At 41.1% G+C, this 25,434-nt stretch overlaps 1 protein-coding gene across 3 annotated transcripts in view; it reads left to right on the top strand.

Annotated features, from left to right (window-relative positions):
* Positions 1-25,434, top strand: part of SLC25A20 (solute carrier family 25 member 20) — a 30,793-nt gene that overhangs the window by 4,518 nt on the left and 841 nt on the right. For 2 of the 3 annotated variants that reach the window (XR_014025033.1, XR_014025034.1), the window contains exons 3-9: positions 511-638; positions 11,165-11,255; positions 12,840-12,957; positions 14,736-14,808; positions 16,020-16,129; positions 20,308-20,432; positions 21,967-22,302. Coding sequence is in view for 1 of the 3 variants with exons in the window: in XM_081317098.1 (XP_081173224.1) it covers positions 511-638; positions 11,165-11,255; positions 12,840-12,957; positions 14,736-14,808; positions 16,020-16,129; positions 20,308-20,432; positions 21,967-22,029 (708 nt within the window). In the remaining 2 variants the exon portion in view is untranslated. Of the gene's footprint in view, positions 1-510; positions 639-11,164; positions 11,256-12,839; positions 12,958-14,735; positions 14,809-16,019; positions 16,130-20,307; positions 20,433-21,966; positions 23,298-25,434 lie in introns of those variants that run through there. The other variant, XM_081317098.1, reaches the window with a different exon arrangement.

Raw genomic sequence — 25,434 nt, 5'->3', positions numbered from 1 at the left:
CAACGTAGGAGGAGTATGTTCATGGCACCTAATGCCAGTTAGCTCGGAGGCTGTTGTATTTCATACCACCTGCAGTTTCTCAATGCTTTTAGAGGCAATCCCACGTGTTGCAGTAGCTGAACTGGATTACCCTAAACCAGGGGTCTTCAAACTTGGCCCTTTCATGACTTGTGGACTTCAACTCCCAGAATTCCTCAGCCAGGCATGCTGGGTGAGGAATTCTGGGAGTTGAAGTCCACAAGTCATAAAAGGGCCAAGTTTGAAGACCCCTGCCCTTACCAACTCTGTAAGTGGAATCTTGGGAAAAGATGTCTGTATGATTGGACAATTGAGATCCCTTTGAACTGGGCAGAAACTTCAAGTAATCCTTGATGTTGTATAGGTTGGTTTCTCGGCTTCTGTTTACAGTATATGAGTTATACAGAAATTCTGTTTTATTCTTTGTGGTTGAGATGAGCAACCATCTACATTTAAGAAATAAATAATATACTGACCTACTATTTCTTACAGGGTTTCCGTGGCTTGTATAAGGGGATGGCAGCCCCCATTGTTGGAGTAACTCCCATGTTTGCTGTGTGCTTCTTTGGATTTGGCTTGGGCAAAAAGCTGCAACAGAAGACCCCAGATGATATCTTGACGTGAGTAATGAAATTGTTCAGACTATTTCAGGGATGCACTCTTGAGGTTTTCCAATCTGCTCTTATTTTTTTTTTTTAAAAATACTCATTCCATCATTGCAGCCAAAATGAAGTTTTATTTTTCTTGGTTATAAATAGAGTTTTTTTAATAAAAAAAATAATAAATCTGGCAAATTTTAAAGTTCCTCAAAACGTGGGACTGATTACACTAGCTATAAACAGACATTATGTGGGTTGTTTCTGTGTAGTTCTCTTCCCAGGCAAAACAGATGGCCATTCAGGAGGTTTTTACTTCAGTATGTGTACATCCTAAAAGGCTTGTAACACTTTCTCTTCATAGTGATTCAGAGTACGGGAAGTCTTCATGTAACGACATTAATTGGAGTAGGAATTTCTGTCGCTAAGCAACATGGTCCTAAATGCGACATCACTTAATCATGCTGCTTAGCAGTGGAAATTCTTGCACTTCCAGTTGCTGTCATTAAGCAAATCACTGTAGGTTATTTAGTAAGGATACCATGTTTCCCCCAAAATAAACCCTATCTTGATTTTGGGGGGTAGGCCTAATATAAGCCTTACCTCAAAAATAAGCCCTAGTTTTGGAGCGAGGCACACACCTAAAAATCAAACTAGGTGTGTATGGGCTGGAGCTTCCCCACTGGCCAGCACCCACTTACCTTGCAGCCAGGCCTCTCCTTGCTGGCCCACTTCTTCTGAGGCCTCTTCTGCAGCCAGGCCTGTATTTCTCAGTCACAGGGCTTTCCAGAATCCATAGCTCAGTTCTGCAAGACCTCAACAGCCAAACACCAAGCTATGGATTGAATCCATACCTCGGTACTTGGCTGCTTAGGCCTTTTGGAAAGGCCTGACTGCAAAATGCAGGCCTGACTGCAGCTGAAGAATTTTGGCCCCAGAAGAAGTAGACCAGCTGGGTGGGGCTGTTGGTGCCGGAGGTGAGGTAAGGCCTACCCCGAAAATAAGACCTGGTGCCTTTTTTGGAGACAAAAAAAATCCGGTCTTATTTTCAGGGAAACATGGTATTATGTGGTCGCATTTATTCTTTCTGCCAGTTTCTTCATTAAATTTGCTTGTAGAAAATGTAAAGAAGGTTGCAAATGGTGATCACATGACTGTGGGGAATGCTGTGACCATTATAAGTATGACACCCACTCATTCAGCACAGAATGAGACAACTTGCCACAACCAACTCTCTCTGGCCATCTCGCCGTGGGACAACTAGCTGCGAGACAACTCGCCGTGGGACAATTTAACAAATAACAAAAGTTAAATTAATTTCAATTGTACCATATAATAAAATAAAGAAAGCCAATCCAGATACACAAGAGTTACACTGATTTTGATGAAAACGTAGTCACTAATAATAAAAGTAACCAAATGAAACAATTAATACAGTGTTGAATTGTCCCATGGGTAATTGGCCGCGGCCAGTTGGCCATGGTGAGGTGGTCATAGGCGAGTTGTGCTAGATCCCATTCAGCACCATTGTAGGTTTGGGCAGTTGCTGAAGGAATGGTCGTTAAGCAAGGACCACCTATATATAAATCTCATCTCTATGGCATGATAACTATTCTGTAAGTCCCACCTTTGTGATGTACATCACTCATCCTCACTACATTAGCCATCTGCCCAGCACATTTTCAGTTCTCTCTCATCAACATCTAGGTCATAAGGAATTACCAGATTTTACAAAAATCCATTCTGCTTTGTCTACACTTCCTTGCATACTTACTTAAATATTAAGATTTCTTTTAAGAGGTACTTCCACGCAAGCATGTAGAGTCCTGGTTACCTGGCTGTCATTTTTAGACAATTAAAAAGGGACTGGTAAAATTAGTAGGACTTAATTCTGAATGAATATGATTGTAGAAGGCATGCTGTTCTCTATGAAATGGCGTTTTTGGGTAGTTGAAGTTTGATTAAGGAAGCTTATAAAAGTTTATAAAAACAAAGAGATAAAAGAATTTTGTTTTTTTTATCTCCCATCTAGTTCAGGAGTAGCAAGCGGTTGCCCATAGGCATCGGGGTGTTCTCAGGGCGGTATACAAATGCAACTAAATAAATAAATAAATCTTTCAATACTGCAAAATTCCTGTAGGGACCATAGGCAGCAGTTTGGAGGGCTAACTCATCCACCAATCAACATAGTACCACGTATTTCTTAATAACGTGCCAGGCACATCATGGTAGACATATGAATGCACTCCCCATGTTATCTGCAAATTCCGGATGTGCCTTCAGCTCAAGTAGATTGTTTGTAGAGGATTTGAAAAATAAAGGCACTCATATTTGTATTAGTTTCTGGAACGATATTTGCAGGATGCAGCATATGGTGTTTCAGTTTCCCTAGTCATGTATTCATCAGCGTATTCAAGAAGCATGTAAAACATTGAGACTACAAGATTATTGCTTTGAAGCTTTCAAATACTGTTACATGTATTTAGCCAGATTCACTGCCTAAATCCCGTAGATTAGGATTTGCAACACTGTCCCAAGTTCTTTTTTCATTTGTATTTGACATAAATCCCGATTGTGACCGTATTTTTCTTTCTGCTGTTTAAAAATAAACTGAATCTTGTTGGAGATCTCTAGAGGTTCTGTCTGTCTTGATACTGAATCCTGCTCTCTGTGGGCAACTCAAAGGAAAGCACGGTGATTTGGTTAAGATTTAAACAAAGAAGCAAAGTGACTTTTATTAAATAGCTTTAAATAATTTTATAAATCGCTTCATTTGATTCAACTGGGTAGTACTTGCCTGCTGTCAGAATCCATTTATATCATATTCATAAATGGAATGTTTCAAACATTATTCCATGGATTCTGCCATCTCCCGAAGAGAAGAGAATAGGTGTGTATTGAACCAGTATTAGGCATTTCAAAGGAAAGGAGAAGCCTTTTGAACTGGGGAAACAAAAGGGGGGGGCTAGCATCTGGCTTTTGTCACGGAAGACAGCAAAAAACATGAAGGGTCCTAAGTTCCTTTTTCCCACGAGATGGATGATACGAGAGAAAGGATGGGGGACTGACCAAATGGGGTTAAGGGGGGTTAAACCGGGAACTCTTTATAAGGGTTCACTTCGTGGGATAATATTAAGTCCTGTCTCGTTTCCTACAACCAAGCATGTCATAGTAAAGATTCTTTTTGGAATAGATTTGACTCCAAGAATTTTGTCTTCCTAAGACGTGGTTTGGGGTGGGTCCTGACACCTGCATTGTTAGAGACCCCACACACCCACTTTACAGTCTCTTGCTGTAGTGTTTCTAGCAGGACTACCCGATTCTGTAATAGCTTTGTTTCCTATGCCATCCATCTGGTAAACTCGCAAGATTCGTTTTTCTCGCCATGCACATCTATACATAATCCGAACTAGACTCTGTTGTTTCTCTCAGTCATATAATATATGTGGGTGTATGCATAATTCGGTATTTATTTATTTCTGTCATATTTATGTAGTGTACATTGGAGGTGGTGACCTTTTGAGAACACTGCAGTGAAATTTCATTTTAATGTATGCCGATTAGTGTACATTCAAAGTGACAGTAAAGATATTATTCTATTCTGGCAGTAAATACATTCTTAGCCCCATGTACCTGTCAGATAAGGTTTTCCTGAGCTAGGATTCTTAGCCACTTTCACACCTGCCTTTCCACCTTCACTTCTCAAATCCTTCAACTGCAGTTAGAATAGAATAGAACTGGAGGAGACCTTGGAGGTCTTCTAGTCCAGCCCCCCACTCAAGCAAGAAAACCTGTACCATCTCAGACAAGTCTCTTCTTTAAAACCTCCAGTGATGGAGTGTCCACGATTTCTAAACGCAAGCTGTTCCACTGGTTAATTGTCCTCACTGTTAGGAAGTTTCTCCTTAATTCCAAGTTGCTTCTCTCTTTCATCAGTTTCCAACCATTGTTTCTTGTCCTCCCCTCTGGTGCTTTGGAGAATAATTTGATCCCCTCTTCTTTGTGGCAGCCCCTCAAATACTGGAATACTACTATCATGTCACCCCTGTTTCTTCTTTTCTTTAGACTAGCCAAACCCAAATCCTGCAGCCGATCTTCATATGTTTTAGTCCAGGCATGTCAAACCCGCGATGCACGACGTGTCACGACTTTTTCCCCATTGCCGGCAATGGAGTGGGCGCGGTTTTAGTATGACGCATCCGGCCTGCTGGCTGGCAGTTTGACATGCCTGTTTTAGTTTCTATGCCTTGGATCATCTTAGTTGCTCTTCTCTGAACTTTTTCCAAGGTCTCAACATCTTTTTTGTATTATGGTGACCAAAAGTGGTCTCACTAGGTTTTTATAAAAAAAGGTAAAGGTTCCCCCGCACATGCGTGCTAGTCATTTCCAACTCTAGGAGCCGGTGCTCATCTCCGTTTCAAAGCTGAAGAGCCAGCGCTTGTCCGAGGACGTCTCTGTGGTCATGTGGCCGGCGTGAATAGACGCCAAAGGTGCACAGAACGCTATTACCTTCCCACCATAGTGGTCCCTATTTTTCTACTTGCATTTTTATGTGCTTTCGAACTGCTAGGTTGGCAGAAGCTGGGACGAGTAACAGGCGCTCACTCGGGATTCGACCCGCCAAACTGCCGACCTTCTGATCGACAAGCTCAGCGTCCTAACCCACTGAGCCACCGCGTCCCTTAGGGTTTTATAAAGTGGTACTAATACTTCACATGATCTTGATTCTATGCCTCTGTTTATGCAAGCCAGGATTGTATTAGCTGTTTTGGCTGCTACTGCAGATTGCTGGCTCATAGACAAGTGATCGTCCACTAGGACTCCAAGGTTCCTTTCACAGTTACTGTTTTTGAGTCAGGTCTCACCTAATCTGTACTTATATTTTTGATTTTTCCTGCCTAAATGTAAAACTTATAACTTTGTTTGCTTCTAGTTGTTTGCAGATTTGTTTTTTGATGATCTTTTCTAGGATCTTCCCAGGTATTGATGTTAGAGTGATTGGTCTGTAGTTTCCTGGGTCTGTTTTTTTTCCCTTTCTTGAAGATGGGAACCACATCAGCCCTTTTCCAATCCTCAGTTACTTCCTGGTGCTCCAGGATTTTTGAAAGATATGGTGCAGTGGTTCTGAGATAATATCTGCCAGCTCCTTCAGAACTCTGGGATGTAATCTGTCGGGTCCTGGTGATTATATTCGCCAAGGTCGGATAGGTGTTCGCTTACCATTTTCTTGCTTATTTTAAGTTTTATTTCTAGTTTGTCTTTTGCAGTAGTTTTTTTGGTATGTTGTGCTATAATTTCTTTTTGTGTGAAGACTGATGCAAAGAATGAGTTAAGCGGCTCTGCTTTCTGCCTATTACCGTATTTTCCGGCGTATGAGACGACTTTTTAACCCATGAAAATCGTCTCAAAAGTTGGGGGTCGTCTTATACGCCGGGTCGTCTTATACGCCGGAAATATTCACCTCTCTGATCTGCAGTCCCCGGCAACGCGCTCCGAAGCCGCCTCCCAGCCAGCATGTCGGCGCCAAACTTCCCAGCCCACACCGTGTCTAGGCACGTTGCAGCCCGGATGGACGCCGCGGAGCCCGCTGGCACCAGGCAAGACCCGGCAGAGTTGTCCTGCGCGTGCGCGCGCTGGCCAGCTGCCGGTCAGAGGAAGCAGCCGACGTGCAGAAGGCAGGCTCACGACGAGTCGAGGTGGGCCTGCGTCTGTGGCGTGCAGGGATGGCGGGGGTGGCTCCCGTACCAAGGGAGGCGCGTCCATGGGGAGACGGGTGAGGGTGAGGCCCGTGCGGCGTGCTGCGAAGAGGGGCCCCGCTGAATGTCACGCCCGTAGGAAGGGAGCACCTTTGCTCCTGCCGAGGCACCACCTTACCCGCGCCGACCGGCAGAATCGCTTGCCTGGTCACGGAGTGCGGAACAGCGGTACTTGGCGTCCCTCTTGCCCGCAGACCATGCAGCGGCCCTCGCCAGCTGGCCTCGGCATGGCCGCCAGCCAGCCTCGCCAGCCGGCCTCGGCTTAGCCACCCCAAGCCCGGCTCTCTAGCGCGTCTTCCGGGCTCGCCTGGCCAACCGTCTCCTGGGCGGGGCTTGGCTCCAGACGCGGCGGCTGCTCCATCTGCAAATGCTATCTCAAAGCCGAATCGTGCTTGGCCGTGCAGGCTGCCGAAAGGCGGGGACTCAGAGTTCCCGCGGTGGCCTGCTGTTTGCAGAGTCTGGCCTGGAAGAGTGCGTGGCTTTGCACCATTTGCATCAGACGGGGTTGAATCTGAATCGGGCTTGTGTCGGACACTTGGCAACTGGCATGTAAGCATTTTCCGGCGTATAAGACGAAAAATCTTAAAAATCTTCTCAAAAGTCAGGGGTCGTCTTATACGCCGGGTCGTCTTATATGCCAGAAAATACGGTACTTTTTACTTCCTTGCCATCTTCTCTCTTTAGTGGACCTACAGTTTCCTTGACTTTTTTCTTGTTATTAATATGTTTAAAGAAACTTTTTTTATGATCCTTAATTTCTGTTGCAAGTCTTTGTTCATTCTGAGCCTTTGCTTTCATGACTGTATTCGCATGTTCTGGCTGTCTGCTAATCAACCTTAGTTATGTGTCCCTCTTTCTATTTTTTGTATTTGTCCTTTTTGTCTTTCAGTTTGTCAGAGAGAGCTTTGTGCAGCCATGCTGGTTTCTTCTTACCTTTCTTGTTTTTCTTTTTCAGTGGTATTGTGCTGGACTGGGCCTTTATGATATCATTTTTCAGAGTTTCCCATGCTTCTTGAGCTGTTTTCCACTTTAGGATCCATGGAATATTTCTTAGGTTCTCTCTGAGTTTGTTAAAATCAGCTCTTTGGAAGTTTAAGGCATTGGTTGAATTATTTTCTATTGCTTATGTTTGCATTATATTGAATTCCAGTATGACGTGGAATTTCAGTATGACTTTCCCCCAAGGTTCCGGCAACTTCAACTACCTCCATCACTTCTTCTCTATTAGTAAGAATTAGGTCCAGTACTGCTTTACTTCTAGTTCCCTCCTGTACCTTTTGGAAGACAAAGCCATCGGCTAGATTGGCTTTGCAGCACCCTGCAGCCACATGACTGTTTGATCTGCTCGCTGCAGAGTTTGTTTCCCAGGTCATATCTGGGTAGTTGAAGTGTCCCATTACTACTGTGGTGTGCTTCCTACATAGATTTGTTAACTGGTTGGCAAAGAGTCCATCTATTTCTTCTGATTGGTTGGGTGGACTGTACTATACCCCTATGGCAATGTCACTTTCCCCCCCTTTTATATTGACCCATGTTGATTCTGGAGGGCTTTTATCTTTGATCATGTGCATTTCTGTACAGTAGATATGTAGTATTCTCTTACATACAGTGCAACTTTCCCTCCTCTTTTTGTAGTTCTGTTTCTTTTGACCAATTTGTATCCATCCATCAGCCCATTCCATTCATGAGTTTCATCCCACCAGGTTTCTGTAATGCCAACTATGTTGTACTCTCCCTCATGTACTATTGCTTCTAGTTCATCCTGTTTGTTCCCCAAGCTTTGAGCATTAGTATATAAACATTTAAGACTTTGATGTCTGTCTGTTGGTATGTTTCCGGGATCTCCTGATTGTTGTTTGATTTTTTTTCTTTTTTCTCCTCACTCCCCACCTCTTTGTTTGATTTGTTTTCTTGGGATTTATGATTGGTTTTGTGTTCTAGAGATTCTAATGATTGGCCACCCTTCCCCCTCAGTTTTAGTTTAAAGCCCTTCTAATGAGTTGGGCCAGTCTTTTTCCGAGTATGTTTTTCCCTGTTTTCGTGAGGTGCAGCCCGTCCTTTGCCAAGAGTCCGTCACGTAGGAAATGTAGTCCATGGTCCAGGAAGCCAAAGTTTTCTTGGCGACACCAACCCTTTAGCCAGTGGTTTATTTCTAGGATAAAGGATCAAGTTCTTACATCATTCTAGAATATAAATCAGGATGAGGGGCCTTGTATTGTCAATCTTAGATGGACAGTTCCCCTATCTGATTGCCAATGTATTATAGTTCCTATACAGGTAGTTCCTTGACTTAGGGCCAGTTGCTTCGCAATTATTAGAAGTTATGATGGACCTCCCTGGGGGATACTTATGACTCAGATTTGAAGTTCTAATGCTCCTCCCCCCAGAGTGACATGACTGCACTTTGGGTCCTTGGCAACTGGCTAACATTTATGGCTGTTTGCAGCACCCTGCAGCCACATGACTGCATTTTACAGTGGTTTTGCCGAAAACCAGCATTTACTTCTAATTTTCAGCAGTACCTGACTCATAGCGAACCATTGGTTGGCTTAATGACAGCGGCTTTCACTTAATGACTGCCACAAAAAGGGTCATAAAATTGAGTCAGTCACACAGATGACCCAATTTATGACTGTCATAAGTTATGACCATGATGGTCTTATGGTTGTAACTCGAGGACTATTTTTAGAAACATATCTCATCTGCTTCTTTCTCTCCAATCACTTTATATATCTATGTCTTTCTTCCTCTTTAGTCTACTAGAGGTAAACTAGATAGATAAGATGATATAGATAGATAGATAGATAGATAGATAGATAGATAGATAGATAGATAGATAGATAGATAGATAGATATGGCACTTAGACTTATATACCACTTCACCGTGCTTTACAGTTCTTTCTAAGTGGTTTACAGAGTCAGCCTATTACCCCCAACAATCTGGCTCCTCATTTTATCAACTTCGGAAGGATGGTAGGCTGAGTCAACCTTAAGTCGGTCAGGATCAAACTCCTGGCTGTGGGCAGAGTTAGCCTGCAACCCTGTATTCAGACCACTGTGCCACCATGGCTTCTAGATAGGCAGGCATACGATGCTGGATTCATTCATAATGCCAAACCACTATTTCTAAAATAAACAATAGTTGACAGTTCATAGATTATATAAATGATAGTTTGTAAATCATTGTGGCTTGAGTCGCACAGCATATGAATGCATATGAGCCTTGGTGGAGCAGTGGGCTAATGCCTCCTTAAGTAACACCAGCTGCCTGCAATTAGTGCAGGTTCGAGTCCCACCAGGCTCAAGGTTGACTCAGCCTTCCATCCTTCCGAGGTAGGTAAAATGAGGACCCAGATTGTTGGGGGCAATTAAGCTGACTTTGTAATAATGCCGCTTGGGGTGTGTGTGAAAGCCCTAACAAGCAGGCATGTACATAGAATGAAGGCTACTGCTAAGCTTGTAAGCCGCCCTGAGTCTTCGGAGAAGGGTGGGATATAAATGGAATATATATATATATATATATATATATATATATATATATATATATATATATATATATATATATATATATATATATATAGGTCTAGAGTCTCGGGTTTCTTCCCGCGTTCCTTTCATCTTCAGAAAGTTGTGGCGACGTTTGAAAGGAACGCGGGAAGAAACCCGAGACTCTAGACCTACACATACAGACACCCGCGAGAATCTACGAAAACATATATATATATATATATATATATATATATATATATATATATATATATATATATATATATATATATATATATATATATATATATATATATATATATATTCAGCAGTATGAATTAACATGGGACATGAACCATTCTATTTTCTTCTTTCTTTCCTCAGTTTCATAAACTATAGCGCATTGTATAAACAACAACATCATTCTCTTTAATTAAAGATCCATCACTAATGGATAGATCTTTCCAGGCTTTACCTTTGTTTAGAAAACATAAGGTGTTTTTTTAAAAAAAAAATCATTGTTTTTATAGAAAACATTAGATTTATTTTGCAAATGATTCTGCCTTGTTGGCTGCATTTGCCTGGATGTGTCGTATTGATACTTGAGGCAAAAATCTTGAGCCATAATATTTATTTGACCCATGTCTGTTTTGGCTGAATTTAACCAGCTGGAGGAAATTAGGGCTCTGAATACACTCCTTGGCTCTTTCTAAGGCATCTGTTTGGGATATAAATGGGGAAAAAATGGCATAATTAAATGTTCCCGAGAACATTTATTTTTCATGGCACATAATTGGAGCTTTCACCTCTGAGATTGGACTATCTTTATATTCTTTTTTAAATTTAATTGTTGGCTGGATTTTTATTTCTAGAAAAGGAATTTTGGAAGGAGAAATTATTCTTAAACCACGCCCACCCCATTGCTGGCAATGGGAAAAAAGCTCCAATACGTCACACAACGTCATGTGACGTTACGAGTAGTGCATCAAGGAGAGAAGCAACCTAGAACTAAGGAGAAATTTCCTGACAGTTAGAACAATTAATCAGTGGAACAACTGGAAATTTTTAAGAGATTGGACAACCATTTGTCCGAAATGGTATAGGGTTTCCTGCCTGAGCAGGGGGTTGGACTAGATGACCTCCAAGGTCCCTTCATCATCATCATCATCATCATTATTATTATTATTATTATTATTATTATTATTATTATTATTATCTCTATTATTATCATTGTCATTGTCATCATCACTATCATTATCATTCTTATGTTTAATCTATATCCCACAATGTAATGTCCACTCTGTACAGATATCCTCAGCTGTTTGCAGCAGGAATGTTATCGGGGGTGTTTACAACTGCAATTATGGCACCAGGAGAAAGGATCAAATGCCTACTACAGGTAAGAGAAGAACCTTTCCGTGCTCCATCCACAACTGAACAACATCTTCCTATCCACATTCTTTATTTATCCTCCTTTAGGATAGTTGAGCATATTCACCATCATAATCTTGTTGACAACATGGTTTTCTAAATTTTTGACATGCACGGAGAGAGAGACAGAGAGAGAGAGAATATATGCAAACATTTAGATTAAAGTATTATGTGTGTGGGAGATATGCTCAAATTTCCGAACATGTCTTATCTCCTGTAACTCAGTATTCCAGTTTCCCTAGCATTGTTTCATTGTGATATTAGATTTCTCCGATGGCTAAAACTGGGGCACAGAAGTAAGCCAGTGCAGTTTTTCTAGCAATAATATAAATGTGATTGATCACTCCCTTCTTCTGGGAAGCGTCCCACGCAAGTACAAACCAGCCTGACCTTAGCTTCTCAGTTTAGGCAACTTCACCCAAGAATGCTGCTTGCCGGGGCATGATAGCTGGATGAATATTGTGGCTGGGCTCATACTAAGTCAAAAAATAGGTAGTCCTCAACTTATGACTGTAATTAAGCCTCACAATTACCTTCAGGATGGTCATAAAATGGCTCATCACCAGATGACCAGACCCATTTTTTTGTAACTGTCGTTAAGCAAATGTCTTGGTTGTAAAGTGATCAGGAGAGTTGTAAAACAAATTCTATCTATCTATCTATCTATCTATCTATCTATCTATCTATCTATCTATCTATCTATCTATCTATCTATATCTATCTCTAGTCAAAAAATAGGTAGTCCTCAACTTATGACTGTAATTAAGCCTCACAATTACCTTCAGGATGGTCATAAAATGGCTCATCACCAGATGACCAGACCCATTTTTTTGTAACTGTCATTAAGCAAATGTCTTGGTTGTAAAGTGATCAGGAGAGTTGTAAAACAAATTCTATCTATCTATCATCTATCTATCTATCTATCTATCTATCTATCTATCTATCTATCTATCTATCTATCTATCTATCTCCCGCCTTATTTTGACAAAAAAGGCAGCAAGCATATCCAACACATTTTCCTCCTCCTATTTTCCCCACAACAACAAATAACCCTGTGAAATGAGTTGGGCTGAAAGTGACTGGCCCAAGGTCACCCAGCTGACTTTCGTGGCTAAAGTGGGATGTGAACTCACTGTCTCTTGTTTTCTAGCCTGGTGCCTTAACCACTAGACCAAACTGGCTCTCAGTACACAACAACTGTTCGCTATGACAAAGACAAAGTCCCAGTTACAATTATGGATAATGTTCTTCACAAACCTTTCTACTGGGGCTTCTTGAATGGGTAGAGCTGTTAGAAGCCTGCTCTGGGTGCTTAAACAGCTAGAAAAACTTTCTGGGAGAGATGGCAGCTACGGGTTTATTTTTTTTTCCCCCAATTGTTACCATTTTGGTGCATAATCAACAAACTCCTGATTAAATCTCATGGGCGATTCCTTAGGAAAAGTTTAGATGTGCAGACTCATTTCAGCAGTAGCTTAGATTTAGGAAGACTGAATAATTTAAGGAATAGCATGTTATAATTGATGAGGCCATTATTTCTTTAACCATTTAGATCCAAGCAGCCTCTGGTGAAAAAAAGTATGCGGGCCCCTTGGACTGTGCCAAACAGCTGTATCGTGAAGCTGGCATTCGAGGCGTGTACAAAGGAACAGTGCTCACACTCATGAGAGGTAGTTGTGGAGAATTGTTCTTAAAATAATGGAACTATAAAAGCCCTCCAAATGTTTTTTTTTAAAAAAAACCCTGATTACATAATGCACTTGACAAAATAATTATAGAGCGGGGGTTAGCCTATCATGCAAGTCTAATCCCTGCAGAGTTAGCTGGCTGAATTAAATCAGATTTTGAATTGAAGATCTGAATTCATTCAGCTGGTTAACTCTGCAGGAATTTGATTTTGCCCCAAATACACCCAATCCCATGTTTCTAAGATCCCTTTTCTACTGCCATTCTGACTAACTATAGACACATGGGGAGAAGGGTAAAAAAAATGAACAGAAATGGGAGGTAGGTAGATGGGGTCCTTCAGACCTATCCATGGGAAGTTGCTTGTGACCATACCACCACAGTTCTACAGATTGTCCTCAATTTAAAACCATTCATTTAGTGACCGTTTGAAGTTACAACGGTACTGAAAAAGTGACACATGACCATTTTTCATGCTTACAATCGTTGCTGCAATCCCATGGGCACATGATCAAAATTTGTGTGTTTGGCAACTGACATGTATTTATGACAGTTGCATTGTCCCAGGGCAGGGGTAAGCAACCTTGGCTTTTTTATGACTCATGGACTTCAACTCCCAGAATTCCTGAGCCAGCATGACTCCGCTTGGAAACCTCTCCCTTTCCCCTCAGCATGGCTGGCTCAGGAATTCTGGGAGTTGAAGTCCATGAGTCATAAAAGAGCCAAGGTTGCCTACCCCTGTCCCAGGGTTATGGGATTGCCATTTAGAAACTTCCCAACCGGCTTCTGACAAGCAAAGTCAATGGAGGAAGCCAGATTTGCTTAATGACTGCATGGTTCACTTAGCAGCTGCAGTCACTTGCTTAACAAGTGTGGCAAAAAAGATTTAACAACTGCCTTGCTTAGCAACTGAAATTTTGGACTCAGTTGTGGTCATAAGTAAGGACTACCTGTATTTTCTTTCTTTAAAAAATTGCTCATCCTCTCCCCTACCCCCACCAAAAGAAACTGAGTCTTCCTTTTCACTAGCTACAAGGACGAAGGGGATAGTCAGTACATTGAGGATCCCAGCCAGCTAACTGTGACAGGGAATGACAGAAACATTTCTGTGGTGTGAACAGTGCTTCTATATCTTATCACAATGTTTATTTACAATATGTGTGTGTGTGTCTGTGTGTGTCTGTGTGTGTGTGTATTGTGCCTGGCTAAGGAATTCTGGGAGTTGAAGCCCACAAGTCATAAAAGGGCCAAGTTTGAAGACCCCTGGCTTACAACATTAAAAATCTATAGTATAAAATTCCTAAACCTTTCCCTGCTACAGCAGCAACAAACACAAACCAGAACATGGTCGGCTCTATATCAACTTGGGGTTCCCAGGCCTGCTGATAGAACCATGTCTTCAGGGCCTTCTGGGACAGTATCAGGTTGAGAGTCAATCTTATCTCCGGGGTGGCGGGGGAATGATATTCCATAGGGAGGGAGCCACCCCAGAGAAGGCCCTTTTTCTCCATCTCACTCCATCCTTCCCTAATAGGGTAGATACAGTATAAATGGGAAGACTGTCCTTTAAATCTTGTTTTCTCTATCAATCAAATCAAGGTCTCAAGTAGCAAGTGGAATGCATTGTTTAGGCCATTATTATAATTCTGCTTACAGAAAGCTGGCAGGTTTTAATCCTTTTTGTCCTTGCCAATTGGGACTCTTGACTAGTTCTGCAGTTGTGTCTCTCATTTTTCTAATTTGGCTCTGTTTATTGGACCAGATGTTCCAGCCAGTGGGATGTACTTCATGACCTATGAATGGCTGAAAAATATTTTGACACCTCAGGAGCAGAGGTAAGCAGAATGCTGGATTTCTCACAAGAATAGCTAAGAAATTTGTTTTATTCTGAAGTAAGAGCGTCATGATAATAATTTGATGAGATGAACCAAGGATTATTGCTTTGAGCCGGTTGACACTGAAATGGGCAGCATATAAATTTAAGAAATAAATAAATAATATCATTTGGCATTTATAAAATATGTTTTTCGGGATCAAGTCAGTGCATCTTATATGGAAGGCTAATGGATTCATTAGCATAATCTACCATGAATCATAATGTATGTAGCGTGTAGCACAAAGGCAGAATTACTGGATTTCTATATTGTGATAAGCCATGGTTTGATTAAATATAATTTGTTGAATAAACCACTGTCAGCAATATTTCAATACTTTCATGCCAAATATTAGGCTTTTAACTCGGGGATTACCGTATATGAATCTACATAAAGCTTTTATTCTAACAACAAATTGCACAAGGACGTTTTCTTCTTTTAGCACAGTACAGTTTGAAGGGTATCAGCCTGGCTTCTTGCTGAATCCAGCAGTTTGATTTAGATTGGCCAGTTCTGACAATATAATTCAGTTGTACTGTAAATTAAGCTTGACGTGCCAGTGGTTGTACCAGTAACTTTTTCTACAGAGATCCTGGCAAAGAAGTAGTCTTTGCTGGGCAAATTCAGCTACTCCTTTACTTACGACAAAATTTCTGTTGCTAAGCAAGACAGCTGTTAAGTGAGTTTTGCCCCATTTTGTGATGTTTCTTGCCACAGTTGTTAAGTGAATCATTATAGTTATTAAATTAGTAACACAGTTCTTAAGTAAACGTGGCTTCCCCATTGACTTTGCTTGTCAGAAGTTTGGAAAAGGTTATCACGTGATCCCGGGACACTGCAACCGTCATAAATACATGCCAGTTGCCAAGCATCCGAATTTTGATCATGTGACCATGGGGATGCTGCATAAGTGTGAAAAATGGTCATAACTCACTTTTTTCTGTGCCGTGGTTACTTTGAACGGTCACTAAACAAACTTCTGTAAGTCGAGGACTACCTGTACAGCCCAGGTGCTGACTTCACCTGAGGGAATTGCTTATTGTATAACCTTTGCCCCCCCCTGTGAGTCTGAATGAGATGCACCCAGTCTTTCTTTTCTTCTATTTCTTTTTAGTAGCCATTTTGATGAATTCATGTTTGCCCTTTTTCTGCCTGTCTCCTGCTTCCCACAGCGTCAGTGATCTCAGTGTACCCAGAATACTCTTTGCTGGAGGAATGGCAGGGATCTTCAACTGGGCTGTGGGAATCCCTCCTGATGTGCTGAAGTCACGGTTCCAGACAGGTGAGTTAACTGATGCTCCTGTAAAGATTATTGCAGGCAGATTTAAAAGTAGGATTTGTGGAGAAAAGTTGTCAACAGGTTTTTATACAAGTAGCCCTCATTTAGTAACCACCTTGTTTCGCAACCATTCTTAGTTACCATAGTGATGAAAAGGCAACTTAGCGACCAGTCCTTGCATTTTTGACCTTTGCACATCTGTAAAGCAAAGTGAAACTGAAGTAGGATGGTAAGTACGGTTGTGGTTTTACTTGGCAACTGCTTTGCTGAATGACCCAGTTGCCAGTCCCAACTGTGGTCGTTAAATGAGGACTAGTTGTCTAAGGTGTTTAGAGCAGCTCTTAATCCAAATATTTAATCCTTTCCTATTAAATCAGGCAGAACAGCTGAAATAAAACAATGCTGTTCAAACATCTGCTTTGCCTGCTATTTTAGATATTTAGAGGTGCATGGAGGGTGGGCCGTTGATACCACCAACTCTCCTTCCCTCTCCATTCTCCATTGTCATCCCACTCTATTCTCATGAGAATGCACGGTTGAAGATTAGATCTCTTAGCACACATTTGCTCAAAATATTTCCTGGAACTCTTCTGAAAATCATTCCTGGGCAACAGTCCATGACAGTCTCTGGTTTAATCTGGCATTAGATGAGGTATTCGCATTTTCTGAGGTGTGTTGGCTAAGGCTAATAGTGCAGAACACTTTCTCCTTGTTCTGCTCCATTCCCGCCTCTCTTCTAATTGCTAGTTTCAGTGTGTATAATTCTGGTCACCATGGAAATTGGAGTAAAAGGAGAGTACAATACAGCCCTTTTTAGGGATAGTCTCATTTAGTGTCTGTTTGCAGTTACAAGTGTGATGAAAATAACTTTATGACTAATCTTTGCATTTAGGACCTTTACAGATTTGTAAAGCAAAGGAAAACTGAAGTAAAATCATGAGCACAGTTGTGGATTCACTTAGTGACCATTTCACTTACCAACTGAATTGCTGATTCCAGTTGCCCTCACTAAAGGAGGACTATCTGTAATCCCATCTTGTATCATACATTAATCATTTTCCAAAGCAGATATGAAGCTGGTTCTTGTAGCTGGGCTAAAGATTGAAAATCACACTTTGTTTGCTCAGCTGACGGAGAATGTAAAATTGCATCCAGGCAAAGAATTCGAAAGTTCTATAAACTCGCATGAAAATTGCCTTTTTTTCAGGTCACTTCTCTAGACCTGGTAATTACATAGCTGGGTAGGTAGTGAAAAAAAAGTGAGGTAAAACTTTTTTGGATTCTTTTGAAGAGTGATGACATAAATGTGCTTTGCAATTTGGCAGCTCTTTTCGATAAATTTAGAAAGATTTTCTTAATCTACCTTTTCCCTGTGTGTGTGCTAGCTACAATACAATCAGTTACGAGAGTGTTTCTCAAACGTGGAGAGTTTGAAGATGTGTGGACATCAATTCCCAGAATACGCTAGGCCAGGGGCCTTCAAACTTGGCCCTTTTATGACTTGTGGACTTCAACTCCTCAGCATGCTGAGGAATTCTGGGAGTTGAAGTCCACAAGTCATAAAAGGGCCAAGTTTGAAGGCCCCTGGCCTAGCCAGCCTTCAGGGAATTCTGGAAATTGAAGTCCATAGATCTTCAAGCTGCTGAGATTGAGAAACACTGAGTTGAGGTATTTGCCTTGACTGAACAGGCAAGTGGCTAATTACAAGATAGTTACTGATGACTGGTTGCTTAGTGACAATATGGAGTTATCCATGAATCCTCCAAAAGATACTTATGGCCCAGTTTCATAGTTCCAATGATCGGCTTATCCTCCCTCAGTCACATGACCACATTTTGGATGCTCAGCAACAGGCCTGCATTTATAGCCGTTTGCAGTGTGCACAGTTAAGTGAACTGTGGATTCACTTAACAACCACTGCAAAAAAGGGTCATAAAATCAGGTGACGACCCACCACAACTTACCACTCTATTCGGCAGGCTCCATTATGGTCATAAGTCAAGGACTACTTGCAGTCATGTCCAAAGTTCTTCATGCGAGAAACGGTGCTTCATAGGATGGACATTGGTGAAAACTTTCTTATCTTTTCTTTTCTTGTTTCTTTAGTTTTTACATTTATATTCTTTGGCCAGTTTTTATTCTCTTCCACTTTTACATTTGCAATATACCGGTAGGTTGTGTGCATAATTGGCTATTAAAATGTTTACTACAAAGGGTGTGTCTTACTTTTATTTTTTCACTGATAGTGAGGGGAAGTTCCATGCTTTATAGCCTGCCTACTCTCTTGTGCATTAACAAAAAAAATAAATTTCTGCCAAATCAATTGGAGAAGAGGAATGCAGTGACTTGTCATTCTGCCAGCCTCTTGGCTTCCACCATTTTGCACAGGAAGGACTTTTCTTTTCTTTTTTCATCAGCAATTACCGAAACCAAACAGGCTGTTGAAGAGGAAAGAGTTTTCAAACGTTCTCAGTTAACCTCTCACTTGCTCCCTAGAAATTCAGGCAGGTTGATAAATGTAAGATTTCTGTAAGGAGTAGGGGCAGGGACTACCACCTTGTTTTGGTGCTGCAGAAATGGGAAAATCGTCCCTCATGGTAATCGTTTATTTTATTTATATTTACTTATAAAATTTATTGGCCACCCATCTTACCATAGGGTAACTTTGGGTAGACTACAGTCATAAAAATGTATGTATACATCTACATTAAAACGTGAATAAATTATAACCAAAGGGTTATAATTTACATGGGGAGGGCAGGGACGGAATGGGAGGGTGGTAGGAACTGTTGTTATTTGATCAACCACCTCCACTTTGCTGTTCCCCCATTGGGACCCCAGGCCAACTGGCAGAGCCAGGCCTTTAGGCCTTTACGAAAGGATAGGAGGGTTGGGGCCCACCTCACATCGGAGGTGGGGCAAGATGTTGATGATAACTTTATTGTCACTTTGAATGTACACCAATCGGCATACATCAAAATGAAATTTTGTTGCATACAGCTCTCAAAGGGTCACCACCTCCCGCTCAAATTTCACATTGTCCATTTTAGTCTCTAGGGAGTGAATGATGGCAAACAGGACAGATGGAAATGGGGCTCCATGTGGATTAGCCCTCAAATTCACTTGTATTCTGACAACCTCGCCTTCTTTCCTTTTTCTGATCCTGACTCTTCCACCTTTTCCTTTAAGAGGCCTTGCTTCTTTTCACCCCTGGAGCACTCTGCTGCCGCCACCACCAACTCCTCCAAAAGCCTCTCTCTCTTCCTCTGGGCCTGCCGACAGCCTCATCCAGTTCCTTTGCTCCATAAGCTCCAGGTCCTCTCTGCCTCCTCTGGAAACAGCCCTGATTTGCAGTAGAATCCATCACTGGGCCAGCAGTCAGATCTTGCTGCTGGTAGAACAATGTTCCAGAGGGCAGGAGCAACAGCAGAGAAGGCCTTGCTCTTGGACTCCATCAGTTGGAATAATCAGACTCACAGGACTCACAGCATACCTCCTATATTGGCATAAATGGGACGGGCTAATCTCACTGGGGTAAGATGTTCCCTCAGGCAACCTGGACCCATGCTATGAAGAGCTTTAAAGGTAATCACCAACACCTTGAATTGCACCTGGAAACAGACTGGCAACCAGTGCAGCTTGCGGAGCAGTGGTGTTACAAGAGCCATTCTTGGGGGCTGCCAAAACTGCCCGCACCACTGCACTTTGCACCAGCTATAGCTTCCAAATGCTCTTCAAGGGTAGTCCGATGTCGAGCTTATTACAATTGTCCAACTGTGAGATGACTAGGGACTGAAACATTGAGCACAGGGAATCAATCAATTGTTGTTAATTGAGGAGCATTTGACCATTATGGCCCTGGTGGCGCGGTGGTTCGAATGCAGTACTGCAGGCTACGTTTGCTGACAGCAGTTCAGCAGTTCGATTCTCACCGGCTCATGGTTGACTCAGCCTTCCATCCTTCCGAGGTCGGTAAAATGTTGGGGGAGGGGCAATATGCTGACTCTGTAACCTGCTTAGAGAGGGCTGTAAAGCACTGTGAAGTGGTATATAAGTCTAAGTGCTATTGCTATTGCCATGGCAAGAGATGGAAATAAAGAGGATTGCGAAAGAAGAAGGGAGTCTGGTCAAAGCCTCTTGGTGGATGAAGTTGACGAAATGTATTTTGCGTTTTTCAACAGCTCCTCCAGGAAAGTATCCCAATGGCTTCAGAGATGTCCTGCGAGAGCTTGTTCGAGAGGAAGGAGTGATGTCTCTGTACAAGGGATTCAGTGCTGTGATGATCAGAGCTTTTCCTGCCAATGCAGTAAGCAAATACCACCCTTTGACTTCTGGTTCATTTGTTTAACTATTAAATTTATTGACTGCCCATCTTACCACAAGTTAACTCTGGGCTGTTTATAATACAGGTAGTCCTCGGCTTACAACAGTTCATTTAGTTACCATTCAGAGTTACAACAGCACTGAAAAAAGTGACGTATGACCATTTTTTCACATTTACGACCATTGCAGCATCCGCATGGCAACTGATTCGTATTTATGACGATTGCAGTGTGTCCTGGGATGATGTGATCCCCTTTTGCGACCTTCTGACCAGCAAAGTCAATGGGGAAGCCAGATTCACCTTACAGCCGTGTTGCTAACTTAACGACTGCAGTGATACACATAACAACTGTGGCAAGAAAGGTCTTAAAATGGGTCAAAATTCACTTAGCAAATATGTCACTTAGCGACAGACATTTTGGGCTCAATTGTGGTTGTAAGTTGAGGACTATCTGTGATAAGAAGATAACATTTTACCAAACCTAAACACAATAGGAACAATATAATAAAAAAATAAATACACAACCCTAACTAAAAGATCAGAAGAGAGGGAGTAGAATGAGCAGGTGGGGGAGGTAGGAGGTGGGGATCCGTTATTAATCTGTCAACCAGCCCCAACGTGAAGCCCTCTTGTTGGAGCCCCAAGCCAGCTGACAGAACCAGGTCTTTAAATTCCTGTGGAAGGTCAGGAGGGTTAGTGCTGACCTCACTTCTGAGGTAATCTGTTCCAAAAGTCGGGAGCAAAGGCAGAGATGGCTCTTCTCCTGTTAAGAATTAAGAGAGAAAAGCAAGAAGCTAAAGCCTCCCGACAGATCCTCTGGAAAACACTTTATTTTTTATATTTCTGGCCAATTTTACATCAAAAGTACAGTACCTTTAGTTGGACTTCTCTATTGATTTACAGGTGTATTCAATTCCATTAGTTGAATTTAGAAGCCATTTCTGTCATCCAAGCAACTGTAGCTAATGTACAGCAATACTAAAACAATAAAACAAGTAGGAAACAGTAATAAATCAACAACATGCTTATTACCGATAGTCCTCATTTAGTGACCACAATTTGGACCAGGAGCCCAGTCATTAAGCAAAGTGGCTGTTGAAAGGACATATGATCCAGTGGAAACTCCTTGCAGACAACTGGAAAAACCTACTGTCATTAATTTTTCTACATAGAATTCAGTCTCACCGTGCATACTATTCTGGATGATTCCCCAGTCTTCCAAAGCAGCTTTTGAAGAAACAGACTGCCAGACTGATATTTTTTTCCCTTCCTTCGTCTCTAGCAAGTCTCCTTTGAGAAATGTTCCTCTTGACTGAATGCATAGCTATTATATCTGCCCATGCAGTATATTTATTGGAGGTTAATGTTGAAACAGCCCCATTTTGTTGGTATTGTATCTATTAATTGAGTAATTCATGCTATGAATTAATGGAAACTCTTCTATAGGAAAAAATATATAAAATATTCCACAAAAAATGTGAATTTATGTCTGTACTTAATATGTATTTTTTTCCAGGCATGCTTCCTTGGCTTTGAAGTTGCCATGAAGTTTCTTAACTGGATGGCACCAGGTTTTTGATGATTGAAGGAACTCGAGGACAAGGAAAAGAACTGTAGTAATTGCATTGGAGGAGAAAATCAGAATTATGACATAAGCTACAAAGTGACTCCTTTTTATTAATCTTTTTGCCTTACGCTTTCTGGGTAGTACCCTTTTGCCATTTGGAATTTTGAGCCAAATCTCCTTCTGTGGAGAAATTCAAGAGGAGTTCACAATCACACACTTGCCTTCTCAATTCAAAAGTACCAAAGTGGTTATTCTGTTGATAGAACATCTTACTGCTATTAACAGGTATCAGTGTTTAATTTTTATCCCTCATTTTCCTGTGATGAATAAAGGAAAACAATTTTAATTTCCCTTTTTACATTAATAAAAAATGCATTGCTGGTTATGACACCAAGGACATTCCAAGAAGCCATAGGATGTTTGGAACTGTCCATATTGTACTTAATTCTCAGGACGGAATTTAAGTAATAGATACACTGATATAAAACATTTGATTGCACTTACAGATGTTTGGTGCTATTTGTCATGGTTTCTTGTTAGTTCCTGTGGAATGAATGGGAACATCTGAACAGTTTTGTATTTCTGTTCAAGCCTTATTTACTATAGTAAGCCTTGCATATACAACACAGTTGTATGTTTTGACCATATAAGCCTCCCTTTACTGCCCTGTGGTCTCTGACCCAAAGTCCATGGCATGCAATTGCTTCTTTGACATAATTAATATAAAAAGAAGGCCAACTAGAAGAATAATGCAAGCATTAAAGAGCCTTGAAGACACCAAATATAAATAAGTATTAAAATTAGTGAAGACCTTCTACAGTATGTGTTTGTGTATGATGAAATACCTCAAATAAGTGAATAGCAGAAACTGTGGGGTAAATCCCAATCATTTCGGCTGGAATATAATATAAAAATACCTTTTTCTAAATTCAGCTTTGGTCCTTTCTGGATAACTGATGATATCTTGAGAGGCAGCTTTACAAGAGATGGACAATCTTGTATATGGCATACCAGATTATGTATTTTGGTATTCCCGGTACCTACGATAGGAATGTATTGCAATAATTTCAAAGCAATTTGTGTTCCACCCTAGCAAGCTTTTAAAGTTGGAGGAGCCTGAAGTAGGATAACTAACTACAATGCCATTGTGTTTTAATGTGATCCTCTTGTACACTCATATATGGGTTTTTAAGTACATCCCATGTACAAAGAGAATAAACAATGTTTACAAAATGTCTCAGTGGAATGTGCTTAGGACCCAATAAAAGTTGCGTATTGGTTTTCTTGTTTGTTTTCCATCTTGAAATAGTTATATCAGTACTGGAAACATGCCTCTTTGTCACAGCATTCTGGGAATTTGAAGAAAAGAGTCCCATTGATAATGGGAAGGGGGCTGAGATATTTGTTAAATTGTACGTGTGAGTCCAGCAACAAAAAGTTGCAGAGTGCAGTGTTCATAAAAAGTTTCATTTTTTAATCTATTTTAGAAGGACGTTCAATGCATTTCCATCTTAAATGGACACTTTGGGGAATTACCTCAGTTTCCCCAAAGTATCTGTTTCAACTTAATTGAAATATGCAATTGTTTCGCTATGTAAGGACAGTCAGGTTTTCCAAATATCAAAAGAGAGTCGTTGAATGCAATGAACTTTAGTTCTACATTCAGTGAAGTATAGTTTGGTTAAGTTTGGTTCTACATTATAATGGGATAATTTACTGAAGGGAGAGGTCTCTTGTCCTCAGTCCAAATGCCATTCTTTTGTGGCCCTTCCTTCAGACAGAAAGAAGGAAAGAAGGATTATGTAATGTCAGGACAGTGGAACGTAAACTCTGGTGGACCAGGATCGGCTCATTTATAGTGGTACATTTTGTGTCAGCTATTGCATTTTATGAGAGAAAACTCTGGAGTTCTGACTCTCTACAAGGAGCATTTTGAATGGAAGGGTGCAAAGTTTATGGATGGGCCTCTGTAAGTTGTCCCACAGGTCCTTTTTCAAAGGGTTACTGGACTTCCTTTGTTTTTTCTTTGAAAAAAGTACCTTTGGGACAACCATGACCTGGATGACTGAGAATCTCCATAGACCTGCCTCTGTAGGTTTCACACTGCATTCATGTATCAGCCCATTCTTGATTCTCCTGAAAACACAGGAAGAGGATAGCCTTCTTTTGGCATGGATGTTGGCTTTATTGTTGACTGAGAGACTTGTTTGTTTTGCCTCAGATAGATATAGTTTTGTGTTGATATAGTTTAGATCATGGGTCTTCAAACTCGGCCCTTTTATGACTCATGGACTTCAACTCCCAGAATTTCTCAGCCAGGCATGCTCGCTGAGGAATTCTGGGAGTTGAAGTCCATGAGTCATAAAAGGGCCGAGTTTGAAGACCCCTGGTTTAGATTATCTTTCATCTACAGTCACTTATTTATTGACCGTCATTGCTGTTAATTTCTCCTTGTTTTTTTATACTCAAGATCAGGGGTCTTCAAACTTGGCCCTTTTATGACTTGTGGACTTCAACTCCCAGAATTTCTCAGCCAGCCGCGCTGGTCGAGGAATTCTGGGAGTTGAAGTCCACAAGTCATAAAAGGGCCAAGTTTGAAGACCCCTGTTCAAGATAATCTGAAATCACTTTTCTCAAAAACATGTCATCTACTGTGTCAAATAAGGAGAATGAAGTCTGCACTTCTGAATTTATGAAATACCAATAGCTGGCTTTGAAATGCCATTCCTGTATGTAGTTTTTCAATTGGGGGGGGAGGCTCTTTTTAAAAAATGAATAAGTTACCTCACGATGCCCAATATCAGCATGATTAGATGGTAGTTAGTCATTGTCTCATTATGTAAGCTGAAGTACTGAATTGGCTCTCTCTGCAGCATACTGCACCATTCAATGCTTAAGCTCATCCAGAAAGATGAGTAATTCATTCCCTCCCACTTTAAGAACAGCAAATAAGAGCTTTATGGGGGTAGGCTGAAGTCCAGCTCAGGTCTTAGAATATATCTTTAAGTGTCTTATTTTAGTTAGAAATCTTTGTGGTACAGGATTTTATTAGTTTCATCTGGATCTATTGACCCTGAACAAAATATGGCTGGGGTGACTAGCATCAGAAGAATTTCTTTCTCACAGTCAGTATTCTATGCTGCTGAACTGAGCTGCCCTTTACATTGGCTGCCATGCGTCTGACATAAACCCATTAAGCACATATTACGCAAAGCCATTGGTGGGCTATATTTGGTTTTAGTCTAACATAGCGTGCTAACTTTAACCCCTGTGGTTTGTTCAATAACTATGGTTAAATAAAGCTTAGAATGCTGTGTGGACTCAGTCATTTAATCCAACAGGTATTCCAAAGCAAATAAATTATCTGTCTCCTTTTAGCTTAGCAAGGTTTGGATTCAGCATAGATCAGTTGATCTT

This window comes from Vipera berus (assembly GCF_964194415.1).
Source record: "Vipera berus genome assembly, chromosome: 2".
Classification (NCBI taxonomy): domain Eukaryota; kingdom Metazoa; phylum Chordata; class Lepidosauria; order Squamata; family Viperidae; genus Vipera; species Vipera berus.
This window is presented reverse-complemented; position numbering and strand designations above follow the sequence as displayed.